The 13116-nt window shown below is 40.6% G+C and overlaps 1 protein-coding gene across 2 annotated transcripts in view; it reads right to left on the bottom strand.

Annotated features, from left to right (window-relative positions):
* The window catches only part of nup210 (nucleoporin 210), a 117727-nt gene that overhangs the window by 52788 nt on the left and 51823 nt on the right, over positions 1–13116 (bottom strand). For both annotated transcript variants that reach the window (XM_069939803.1, XM_069939804.1), the window contains 4 exons: positions 12898–13035; positions 6464–6619; positions 4612–4810; positions 2274–2419 (listed from right to left, as the gene is read on the bottom strand). In XM_069939803.1, coding sequence (XP_069795904.1) covers positions 2274–2419; positions 4612–4810; positions 6464–6619; positions 12898–13035 — 639 coding nt within the window. The remainder of the gene's footprint in view (positions 1–2273; positions 2420–4611; positions 4811–6463; positions 6620–12897; positions 13036–13116) is intronic.

Here is a 13116-nt window from a genome sequence, read left to right as displayed (position 1 = left end):
ATCTACATGAATGACCTGGATGACAAACAACAGTGGATCCAGTACTGATCCTTGAGGCAAACCAATAGACAGAGGGCTCCAGACAGAGAGGTAATCATCCACTACCACTCTCTGGCTTCTCCCATAAAGCCAATGTCCAATCCAATTTATTATCTCACCTGAACACCAAGCAACCTAACCTTCCTGACTAACCTTGTCAAAGGCCTTACTAAAGTCCATGTAGACAACATTCATCAACTTTCCTGATAACCTCCTCGAGGACACTTTCTGCCATGAATAAAGTCATGTTGACTACCACCCCTAATCAGTCCCTGCCTATCTAAAAACTTGTATATCCTATACCTTAGAACACCTCCAATAACATAGCCATTTACTGACATCAAGCTCACCGGACTAGAATTTCACGAATCAACGGAAAAACACAAGCTACCTTCCAATCTTCCATGGCTAAGGACATGTTAAATATATCTGTCAGGTCTCCTGCAATTTCTACACTGTCAGGCCCTGGGAATTTATTCATCTGTAGCATCTGCCACGGCAGCGCTACCAAATAAATTCACACTACTCACAACTGTCAGTAGAATGAGTGAAAAGGTCTTCTTGGGAATTTTAAACAGGTCCACGGCACTACCTCGAAGGTAGGGCCGCAGCCCCGGGAAATGTTCCTGGACCTCACTCTCACTGTGGTGTGAAGAGCCTGATGGCCAAGCAGGGAAAGGGAAAGCTCATGATCGCAGTACTTGCGTGCTGCGCCACATAGGCGATTAAAATTAAAAGGTACTTACCCCTTGACAACAGCGGGCTGCTTCAGCATGTTGAGGCGGCAGCACAAGGCGGGATGAATGGCCATACTCGTTAACCATAATCCCTCATGCAGTTGTATTTTCCAGATCGGTTCCAGCTGCATGAGGGATTATGGGAAATTAAGTTAGCCATTCATCCCGCCTTGTGCTGCCGCCGTGACATGCTGAAATGTGAGCAGGGGGAAGCGCGAGTGGCTGTCGGATGGTGGGGGGGGGGTGAGTTTGCATAACGCATCATTAGTTGGGGCAAGACTCCCCTTATATTGCTGGGGAGGGCAAATTTCCAGGAATTTGGACCACAGTGTGAAAGGCCGAGGAGGTCTTGAATTCCTGGGAATTTCTCTGGGACAAAGTAGGATCACCGATGCAATGTGGTGTGAAAACGGCTACTGATTAAATCGGTCAATTATAACTGTATAATGGAGGTCCACATAAATGAGGAACAGTACTAAAAAGAGTATCCAAAAATATTTTCTACCTCCTGTTTATAAACTCTATTGTGAAAGAAACCGGAAAACAATTCACAGGGTGTTTTGACTGTAGCTGGTGGGGTTTTTGGAAGTGGCCCAAAAGACTGCATTCTCACAGGTGGATGGCTTAGAGCTACTCAAGACCTGCTGCCAGCTGTTACATTTGTGATAATGCAAATTCCCTATCTTGATCATAGTCTCAAACTCCCATCAATACAATTTTAAGCAACGTTGTGTTTATTGGCTGGCTAAATTTCCAATTCCAGATCTATGCCATCTCAAACACTGCCCAGTTTCTGATGGCTGCCTCTGCCCTTGTTCACCTTATCGGCTATTGCCCTTTTCCACCTTACTCAATCTCTCTAATCCCTCTCAATCTTTATATTCCTGACAAAACTGCTTATGCTCCCCAATCTTTGTCATGGCCACTTAACTCCATTCTTTAGATGACTATTTGCTAACTCTTTTGTGATAGATTTTGCAGCCTTGCTCAGAATTTTTGCCCAAACTTAGTTTTTTAAAAAAAAGAATCAGATTCTCTATAATCTCTCTTTGGTTTGACAGTGGTTTTCATTACATCTCTGGATTATCTTAGGACAATATTGTGGCTAACTAAAAAATGTGAAAATGTACATATCCCAAGATGTACTGTTAATAAATTCAGAGAGTCTGTGCCTAAATTATAAAGACTTGTTTGACAAAGGTAAGCCAAGGAGAACATGTCAACCCAATTCACTAGTAAACTGGCTGGAATGGGGGGGGGGGGGGATTGTTGCATGGGGATGTGGGATAGGGACTGGGTTTATTCTCACTGGAATGTAGGAGGCAAAGATTTAGAAAATATATGGGACATGGATAGGATTGATTGCCAGTCTTTTTTTTAAAATACCTCTGGGAGCGGAGAAAAATTTAGAATTTGAGGGATAAGTTTCTCCATTAAGAGGGTGCTCAAGGTGGTGGCAGATACAATGGCAATTACATTTTCAATGTAAATACTTACTTTCAGTGGCAGATATGCAGCAATTGTGATGCTGGCAGCAAGATACACATGTCCACGAGTATAACTAACTACGAGAGTAGTGTAGCCTGGAGCCTCAGCCTGAACTCTTATACCACTGCAGTGCATTGCACCTGGTTCCAATCTCCCTGTTAAAACATCAAGAAATACAAATTTTAATATTCAAAATCATTCTGCAGATTGCATTATAATTTGACTCTCTCCCCCCCCCCATTGTTTCTCCCAATTAATTAGTTGTGAGATGAGCAGAACCTATTTTCTCTTGATTTGAAAGAAATATTTCCTGATGAAATAGGCTGCATTGAATGAGATAGGTTCTCCAAATCAAGTGTCTATCCTTTCCTCAGATCAATCATGAACTATAAAGTTTTCTACTCTTCCAAAAAGGGTTTGTTTGTGGTATTTCCAAAAATGCTGCAATTTTTAACAAATTTAAACAGCATGTGGATTTATTGCAACCATATATAATACACCAGCTCAATTGAATTAAACAAGTACTTGAGTGCAGTGCAAAATTGTTCTATTGAGCTCTAGTGGTAAAATCTGTTGAATGTTAAATGCAAACATTATTTAAATGCTCCCAGTGCATTTTATATTTTGAAAAACAAAGCTTTATTTCTTGTATTACAAAGCCTGGAGGGGGAGGGTTGGTAAAAGAGAACAGGTACCGACATGTATCAAATAAGGCTGATCTTGCAGTAAGCCAGGGTTAAGGTGTCTTGGTCCACTCCAATTCTTGTCTGAATTTAATCACCTTAATGCTGGAGCCTTAATCACCATTTCCCTCCCACCAACAAATTGCTAGTCTCCCAAAAATGGTTTTAAGTGCCAAAATTATCACCTGTAGGATGAAATGAGTTGCATCAAGAAAATCAATGAAAAGCATTTAATTCATAAAACAATACTGCAATTACATAAACCAACCATAGTGGATGATTATAGCAGACCTGGAAATAGTCCAGAAGAGAACCATAAACACTGTTTCTCAGCTACTCAGAAAGCTATACTCATGGGTCCATTTAATTTAGTGTAGCTTAGACTTAGGAGGTGATGATAAATTTAGACAATAATTTAAGTGCTGGATACTGGAATGCTTAGAGTTTCCAGCTTAATGATATGCCAATGTTTAGGAGGTACAAACTTAAATCCATTAAACAGCAGGAAGAGAATTAATCTTACATTGTTGTTGCTGGTATGATGTAGACTCAGTTTTGACATCTGATGAAATCATGACGGCTATTGAAATGGGATTAACATACGTAACATAGGGATATTTTTATGGGTGATCCTTAGAATTTTGGAACTGCTCTACTCTTTTGGATTGCCCAAGGGGCCAGAGAGGAATGTTCCAGAGCTCACATCCTTCATGCGCCTCTCACCTCCACTCCCACAGTGTGGGCCATGTTTTCTTCCCCAAGAAGATGACAGCGTACTCTCACACTACTACTGCTCAAGTCATGGAAACACAATTCACAAATCATCGTCAAAAAATGTGAGATACATCATTATCAAATTAAAAACTCTCATTGAATTTGAGCAAATTAAATGTGAAAGGAACAATTTTTGTCCAGGGTTTGGTTGACAGAAAATTGTGCTAGACAGTTTTCTAGAAATGCACCAAACTATTGGGAGTGACCAAAGAGGATTATTCACAACCTGCCACCCATTATGGCAGTGATGCATATGCCAGAAAGACAATCTAGTCTTTTCCTGCACATCTGTTTTGTATGGTTACGTGCCAATTCAATAGAGAATCATTGATTTTAATGTGGTTTGAACTCTCAATTTTTTTCCTGCTTTTACAAGAGCACATTACATTTTCATGGTTAACAACTGGGGAGGTCAGGGTTGAGATTTGGGGAAGACGATATTCCAGAATTTCACTTAACACACACGTTCCTCTATTTTAAAAGAAATGCCACTTCTTAGACACAAATTGTTTAGTACCTACTGGGCTTTATTATAAATTTGAATGAGAAACACAAATTCATGCACAAAATGCTGGTGAATATCATCAGGTCCCGCAGTGTCCATAGGAGGCAAAGATACATAACCAACGTTCTGGCTCGAGCCCTTCGTCAAGGTATGGCAAACAGGAAGACAAGATACTTCATAGGTGAAACAATAGCAAAAAAAAATTATGTTGCAGGCGTATAGTGAACATGGCTGACAAACTCCAGCTTTCAACTGAGAAATTTTGGAAATTACGTTTGTTTCAAAATTTTAATTTATTCTGATTTGAAAATGCACATGTCGGATTACCAAAATATTAATTGTTTTCTCTTTTTATATCTATTTTAAAAATGCTCTCTTTCATTACCTTCTATATTTTTGAAAACGCCACGATTTTCAATCTCTGCCACAAGATCAAAATGGGAGCAGTCCGTTAGCATAACTGTTTCCTGTGTTTCTGTGTTCATAAGACCATAAATTTTGAGGGGCAAATCCAATAGTTGCCCCACTTTAGCTTCTACCTGGCAAGGTGCAAACTCAATTTGTATTGGCTCCATAACATAGACCTTAAAGTAAAAACAATTATAATATTAGGACAAATGAAGACATTGCAGCTAAAAAGCTAAATCATGTAGTTACCAATACCAGCACTTTTCTTTAGAGTGGAGACTTAATTAGTTTTAAATGACGAGTTGGATAACTGGAACACACTGCTCATCTGCAAATAATGCCCCAGAATTTTCTACATCCACAAGGAGACAACTATTTCAGAAGCTTTATCCTATAATCACCACCAACAACGTAGCATTCATTTACTTGTACAGGGGAATGTTAGTAAGCTTTTGTGCTCTTGTCTGCTTTGGAACTTGGACCTACTTTCAAGCCAAGTTGACCCATAAACCATGATGTTATATATTTGGTCAAAAATACTCTGATCAGCGGTCACTGTTTTGCAGAATACAAAGCTTTGCCCCTATGTTATTATTTACATACATATTTATTGACACTTTTAGTTAATTAAGGATCATGACAAAATATTACAGAGAAAGAATTTGAGAAATGTTAGACCACAGAGCATTTGCTTGGACCATAAAGTACTATATTATTACGCATATGCTATGTAGTGCACTTCGAAAGAACCAAAGACTTGTTGATCCAAACCAAGGCTTTTATTAACTAAAAGACTGGAGCGTAGCACATGGAGGTCGACCAGTCCAGAATGACCTGGTCTGGCTAGGAGCAACCCTTTAAGACCTGCCAGTAGGTGTGGCTACACTCCCAGCCAATCACAGTCATCCTACACTACCATCTGTCCATATGTGCAAATACACATTGGTGATAGAATCTGTACTATCACATGCTAGTTTGCATAAAAATAAGCTTTATAGAAAATTGGTAGTTTCTTAAACATTAATGCTTATGACAGCATTAAAAAAGATATTCAATCCTCTATGGCAAAAAAAAAACACACTAACAGGTGAAGGAGTCAGCAGGTCAGGCAGGATCCACGGAGGGAAACAGATAGTTGAAGTAGTGGTTCGGATTGAAGTTGCTCTGCCTAGTTTCTCCAGCAGATGAAGAGAGGCAAAGAGAACACTTCAGGACACAATGGGGGAGAAAAAAAATCAATCAAATCCTTTGTAATGCAAAATCTCAACTATGAAGCTCAGATAGGTAATTTGTTGCCAAAATGTGAAATAAAAGTAAAATAAGAGAAAAACAAATTTGGGCTTACATTGGACAAGTGAGAAGGGATGCACTTATTGTTTCTGATGTTAAAACTTCCAATTCCATGGTTATAAAAATTTATTTTTCGGTGCCAAAGAGCTTGTTTAGCTGCAATAAAAGCTTAATGCATTATTAAAAATGCTCATATTAAAATACACAGCTCACTTCAACTCTCAAGTATCACAACTTTACACATGTTTCAATCCCAAAGCAACTGGCAAGGTTCCACTTCCTGTATAACACACCAAATTGGATATCAATCTCTTGCTTTTCATATTTAATTGTACACACTATCATCAGAAATCACAGAATAAATTACACTTGATGGTGATGCTCCCAGCATTATGAATATTTAAACTGCAGAATTTAAGCCATTATTTACTTTATCATTCCATAAAATCTGAATGCTTCATTTCAGTGCTAGATATATTTCATTTATAGATAATCTACAAGAAATGGAAATGAAATGCAAGAATAAAAATGAAACTTACCATCATTTGCCCGAAGTGTAAAGGATTCTGAACATCGTGTGCCTTTATTACACTTAGCCCTATAACATTTCCCGTTGTCATAATTCCTTTAACAGTCACCGTTGCTACAGCCTGATTGGATGATGACCATGTAAAATTTCCGCTCCCACCTTCTGCCTATACAACAAACAAAAATGCTGTTCATCTGAGGGTACAATGCACTTCTTTGACAATTTTGTCAGACTGAGTGAAGGATTTCCCCCAATCCTTCCAGATGGAGAGACTGCACTGGGAGTGCTAGATGCAAGAAAGTGAACCCTGCTGATTAGCGTTCAGATTATTTGTTAAATGCAATTTTTAAAGTGCATTTTGTGTCATATAATTAACGCCTTGAAAGAATTCTAGGATATTACACTGCAAATGGATTTGGCAGGATTAAAAAAAAAACAGTAAAAACCTCTGTTGTCCTGCTCCTATGGGGATTGGTATATGTCAGATAAGTAAATTTTTTGGTTGCTTGAAACTGCTTGCTGCAAGATTGGCAAACTAATGGTGAGGAGCACCAATTTTAAATGTCCATTTTTTTACCTATTTATTTCCCATGATTTTTTTTGCCGGGTTCATGAGGCTGCCAGTTGCTTGAATTCCAGGTAACAGGGGCTTTACTGTTCCCCAAGTTGTTATAGGTTCCTCTAAAAAGGAACTATTTTCTCATAAGTATTACAAAAAGGGCATATTTGACCAACAAATGAATAATAAACCCACATGAAATTGAGTCAAAATGCATCTGGTGCTGTTGTTCTACAAATTGAAGTCTAATCATGGTTACAGAAATTCCTCCTACCAGTATTCTCTTTAACATCAAGGGATTTAAGCGACATGAAGATCATGTGGGAAAGCAATGCTGAGAAACGAAAATGAGTCATGATTTGATTGAATGGAAAGGCACAGTTAGTGTTGCGGTTAGCACAACACCTTTATGAAGTGCCAGTTGATGAAGTAGACAAAGACGATGTGGTCAAACAATAATCATGGCTTTTATTAGCAGAAACTCATGGTACAATAATGAAAGACAATAGGTGCATATACAGTTATACCCAAGGGGAGTGTCCTTAACAGTAGAGATAATGCACAGCCAATGTTAGTACAGCAAGGCTCGCCAGAGGGGGGAGACAGGCAGCTTGGCAGACATTCACCACAGTCTCCCCCTGGCAGAAGAAGGGTTAAAATCCAAAGGACAGCTGCTAGGAAAGACTGAAGCAAGCGATACATGGATGCCATGTTTGGCCTTCAGATACTCTTAACAGCCAAAAAATGCCAGTATCTAGCAAGCAATCAAAATATAATGAGATGTTTTATGAATATGTCAGCCTATCAGGTTGTATACGAATTCTGGTGGTTCGCCTCAAAACAGGTGGATCCTTTGCAATCCTGGGAACTGGTACAGGTCCTGGGTCAGTAGTGTGGGAAGGAATGACTTCTGGACCTGCTCCAGAATTGCCAGCGTGAGGCAGTGGAGCCTCAGCATGGCCATCTGAAAGCTGACTAAGGGTCACAGGCTAGGGGGTGAGTCCAACCTCTCAGGCTCACTCTGAGTAGGGGTGCGAGGAAGAGGTGAACCAGGCAAGGCCAGATCTCTTAGGGGTACAGTATCAGTACTCCTGTCTGGGAATCTAACATGTGCATAGTTGGTGTTAGTATGCAGTAGCTGAACTGGTTGGACTCGGGGGACTGTTTTACGCGCCCGAGCGTGGCTCTTCAGCAGCATGGTTCCAGGCTCAGATAGACAGGCTGGCCAGTCCATCACAATTCCTGATTTCCTAGGAAAGGCGAACATATGTTCATGAGGTGTTTGATTTGTTGCAGTACACAATAAAGACTGAATAGAATGTAGTTTCTCAGGCAGCACCTCCTGCCACCAGGTTACAGGGTAACCATGTGTGTTTAAGCAAGATTAACAGTCTTCCAGACTATAGCATTAGCCCTTTCAACCTGCCCATTGCCCTGCGGGTTGTAGCTCGTGGTACGGTTGGTGGCAATTCCTTTTCGTAGCAGGGCTCGCCGCAGTTCAGCGCTCATGAATGCTGCGACTCTATCGGTATTAATGTAATTGGGAAAACCAAAAATGCTGAAAATTCTGTCAAGTGATTTAATGACAGACGCTGACGAAACGTCAGGGCAGGATATTGCAAAGGGAAACCTGGAATATTTGTCAATTACACTAAGGAAATATACATTTTTGTTGTTGGAAGATAACAGACCTTTAAAATCTAAGCTAATCCTCTCAAAAGGTTGGGTTGCCTTGATGAGAGTGGCCTCCGGAGCTTTGAAGTATTGCGGTTTGCATTCTGCGCAAACAGGACAGCTTTTAGTCAGTTTCCTGAATTCTTCCAGAGAGTAAAAAAGGTTGTTAGCCCTTATGTAGTGGAAGAATCTCATGACTCCTGGGTGGCACGGTCTGTTATGGATCTCTTTTAGCCCCTCCAGCTGAGCACCAGCAGCAGATCATGACAATGCGTCAGAGGGATCATTTAACCTGCCCGGTCTGTACTGAATCTCATAATTATAAGTTGAGAGTTCTATTCACCAGCGTGCCATCTTATCGATCTTGATTTTACTTTTGTGTTTAGTACTGAACATGTAGGCTACAGATTTCTGATCAGTGACAAGAGTAAAGTTTCTGCCGGCTAGAAAGTGTCTCCAGTAGCGAACAGCTTCAATAATAGCCTGGGCCTCTTTTTCAATGGCAGGATGTTTAAGTTCAGGTCCGCGTAACGTGTGGGAGAAGAAAGCCACAGGTCTGCCCTTTTGATTAAGGGTTCCTGCCAAGGCACAATCTGAGGCATCAGTTTCCACTTGGAATGGGACATCCTCGTCAATGGACAAGAGTGCAGCTTTAGCAATATCAGTTTTAATTCAAGGCCATTGGAGAGAGAGGAATAGATTTAGTGTCAAACAGAGGGCATGCCTTCATGGCATAGTCGCGAACCCATTTGCAGTAGTAGGAAAAGAATCTCATACACCTTTTAAGGGCTTTTTCTGAGTTTGGGGGTGGTAACTTCTTAAGGGGGGCCATTCTTTCCAGGTCGGGGCGGATTTCGCTCTTGCGGACAATGTAGCCCAGAATGGGAAGCTCTGTCGCGTTGAACACACATTTGCCCTCGTTAAATGTAAGGTTGAGTTCTTTAGCTGTTGCTAAAAATTTCTTTAAGTTGTTGTCGTGCTCAACCTGTGTTTTCCCACAGATAGTGACATTATACAGATAGGGAAACGTACCCTGTAACTCATACGTCCTAACAATCTTATCCATTTCCCTCTGAAACACTGACACACAATTAGTGACTCCAAAAGGTACCCTTTTAAACTGGTTTACCCCCCCCCCCACCCCCATCAGCCTCAAAGGCTGTATAGGGTTGTTCCTTTTTTTTAAATGGGGATTTGGTGGTAAGCTGCTTTGAGGTCGATAGTGGAGTACACTTTGAATTGCGCTATCTGATTAACCATTTCATTGATGCGTGGCAAGGGGTAGGCATCCAGGTTAGTGTAATGGTTGATTGTCTAGTTGTAGTCAAATACCAGTCGTTTCTTAGTGTGATTTTTCACAACTACCACCTGGGCTCACCACGGACTCTTACTGGGTTCAATTACACCCTCTTTAAGCAATTTCTGGGTCTCAGCTTTGATAAACTCACGATCCTCTTTGCTGCAAAAATGGCTCTTAGTGGGAATCAGCCAACACTCGGGGGATAAATCACTGAAAAGGAAGGGAGCTTTGATCTTTAATGTGGACAAACCGCAGTAACTAGTGCAGGGGATGGTAAGTGTAGGCAGTGGCCCACCAAAATTTAACACTACACTGCTCATCTGAGATTGAATATCTAACCCAGTACCACAGGGGCGCAGAGCTCCGGCATAATAAAAAGCCACACACCAGCTAGGCAATGTTCCTGCAAATTTAAAGTAACTTTACACCTGTCCTGTACAGTTTTTGTAAGTTCACTACAAGCCATCTCCACAAATTTAAGGCTCTGGCAACTCTCTCGTGGATGTAGCTGTCTATTAGACAATCAAGAGTCTCACCATTCACCTCCCCCTTCATAGCCGACCATTCCAGTCCATAACATCCCCCCAAGCTTTGGAGTCAATTGAGCTATCACAGGGGATCTCACCTCGCCGTCACTTGAAGTCGATTCAGCCTGTTCGTCTGAAGATTTCCCCTTTTCACAGTTGTCTTCCATTCCTGCAGCTCCAGGATGCATTTTCTTGGTGCTTCTCTTCTTCTTATCAGTGGGAGTACTTTTCACCTTACACGCTTTAGCAAAGTGGCCAAGTTTCCCACAATAGCTGCAGGTATCAAATCGAGCCAGGCACTTCTGTCTGGAGTGCCAGCTCATCACAGAAGTAACATTTTTCAGTTCACCTTTTTCTTTCCTTCGGGGTTCCAGCACTCCTGGATGTTTCCTTTTCAGTTTCTAGCATTTCACTGGACCGCATGGCACTTCTCAGTGTTTTGGCTAGAGTGACTGCCCGGTCATAGGTTAAGGGCTCTGTCTCCAACAGCCTCTGTCAGATGTAACTGGAGTCGATCCTGTTGACTAAAGTATCCAGCTTCAAGGCATTGCAGTGTTGTAGCACATTGACTGCCCTGACATCACATTTGTTTGCCAGTGAGTTGAGAGCCAGTGCATAGGCAGAATCACTTTCCTTGGGTTTCTGGTGTCTAGTCAGCAACTGGTGTCGAGCAAGCACCACATTCCGTGGCGCTGCATAGTAAGTAGTCAGACGTTCCTGGGCTACAGCCAGAGTGGTAGCTCCTTGCGTTATGACGAAAGGGACCTCACCCAGCAGAGACTTCAGGTGGCCCCACTGTATCGCCTCATCGACCACGTTGTTTCGGGCCATGTAGTAATCAAAACAAGCAATCCAATGGTTGAAAGTTTCTCTGGCTCTTGGGGCCGATTATCAGCCGCTCTGGCCTGAGGACTGCATCCATTTCTGCTAATAAAATTGAGGTGCCAGTTGATGAAGTAGACAAAGACGATGTGGTCAAACAATAATCATGGCTTTTATTAGCAGAAACTCATGGTACAATAATGAAAGACAATAGATGCAGAAACAGTTATATCCAAGGGGAGTGTCCTTAACAGTAGAGATAATGCACAGCCAATGTTAGTACAGCAAGGCTCGCCAGAGGGGGGAGACAGGCAGCTTGGCAGAGCCAGCAATCAGGACCAGGGTTCAATCCCATGCTGTCTGTAAGGATTCTTTACGTTCTCCCCATGTCTGCGTGGGTTTTTCCCGGGGGCTCCGGTTTCCTCCCACTGTTTGAAACATACCGGGGGCATAGGTTAATTAAGTGTTATGGATTCGTGGGCTAAATGTAAGGTAGTCAAGAGCTGAATAGCCCACTCAGGCTTCTATGAAATTTGACCATCTTCAACTGTTGCATCACCTGAACTTCTGTTCACTCCAGTGTCATGTTGCAGTTCAAATCTGCATACTGCTCTCTGAGATAACATTCAGGTTTGGGCAGCTATGTGATAAATTCTACCACAAGACCCAGATGATGACCTGCTTAGTCACGATTATAATCAATCATTTATTATCCAGAAGCATTGCTACTGTTAACTGCCATCCAATGAGAATTTATTGTCAAGTCACCTTTATTTATCACATGGTAAAGATGAGATAGGGTTTCTCCAGGGCCATGGAGCATATTTACATACATACAAATTAGATTAGAAGTTAAACACATTGAAATATTAAAATATAAAGACATACAGTAAAAGTCATATGTACAAGTACCACGTATATTTAAATTCTTACTTGCTGGAGCCAAACAAATACACAAGATGCACCATAATACTACAATATTATTTTTTAAAAATTTCCAGCAAATCACATTTATTAGGCGAAGACAATTGAGAAAATTTTACACCCTTATTGTTTTGAACAACAAATCCAACTTTTGAATTAATAATTGATTCTAAGCCATTCAATGAGATCAGATTTAAATATAAAAATAATCATCAGGAAAGATAAAGCGAAAGCTCTAAAAAAGCAATAAAGGTTCATGACAAAGAACCAAATAACCATTTCTCTGTCAGTTCAAAGCTCAGATTTATTGTCAGAACACATACATGACACTACATACAACCCTGAAATTCTTTTTCGTGCAGGCTAGGCAAAATCTCAACTTATTGGTAACTGTAAAATGTACTCAAGAAAAAAATGCATATACAAAAGTGAAATGTGAATGAACTGTGCAATGCAGAAAAAAATTACAATAATAAATAATGTGCTAAGTAAGAGACCGTTAATGGATCTGTGATTGAGTCTGTCTGAAAGTTACGGAACAAATCAAATTATGACTTCTACTTCTAGAATGGGACAAAAAAATTAAAATTTGAAATATAATGCATAACAAAAATGGATTGTATTTACAAAGCATGTACCTTAATTGCATATTGATAAGCTCCAGCCACCTCCTGCCAAGGAAATGTCAAAATATTTGGGGTAAGAGTAATTGGATTATAAATTTCAACTTCTTGTTGGTTTTGCACTGGGACAGGCAGAGAATGCACAATTCCATTCTGAAAGGTAAAATTAACAAGATTGAAAGGTATGAGTAAAACTATGAACAGCACAGAAATAGTCATACAATTTGCGTGAAA

The sequence above is a fragment of the Narcine bancroftii genome, chromosome 5, assembly GCF_036971445.1.
Source record: "Narcine bancroftii isolate sNarBan1 chromosome 5, sNarBan1.hap1, whole genome shotgun sequence".
Lineage (NCBI taxonomy): Eukaryota > Metazoa > Chordata > Chondrichthyes > Torpediniformes > Narcinidae > Narcine > Narcine bancroftii.
Note: the sequence above shows the minus strand (reverse complement) of the source record. Positions and strands in the feature narration are given on the sequence as shown.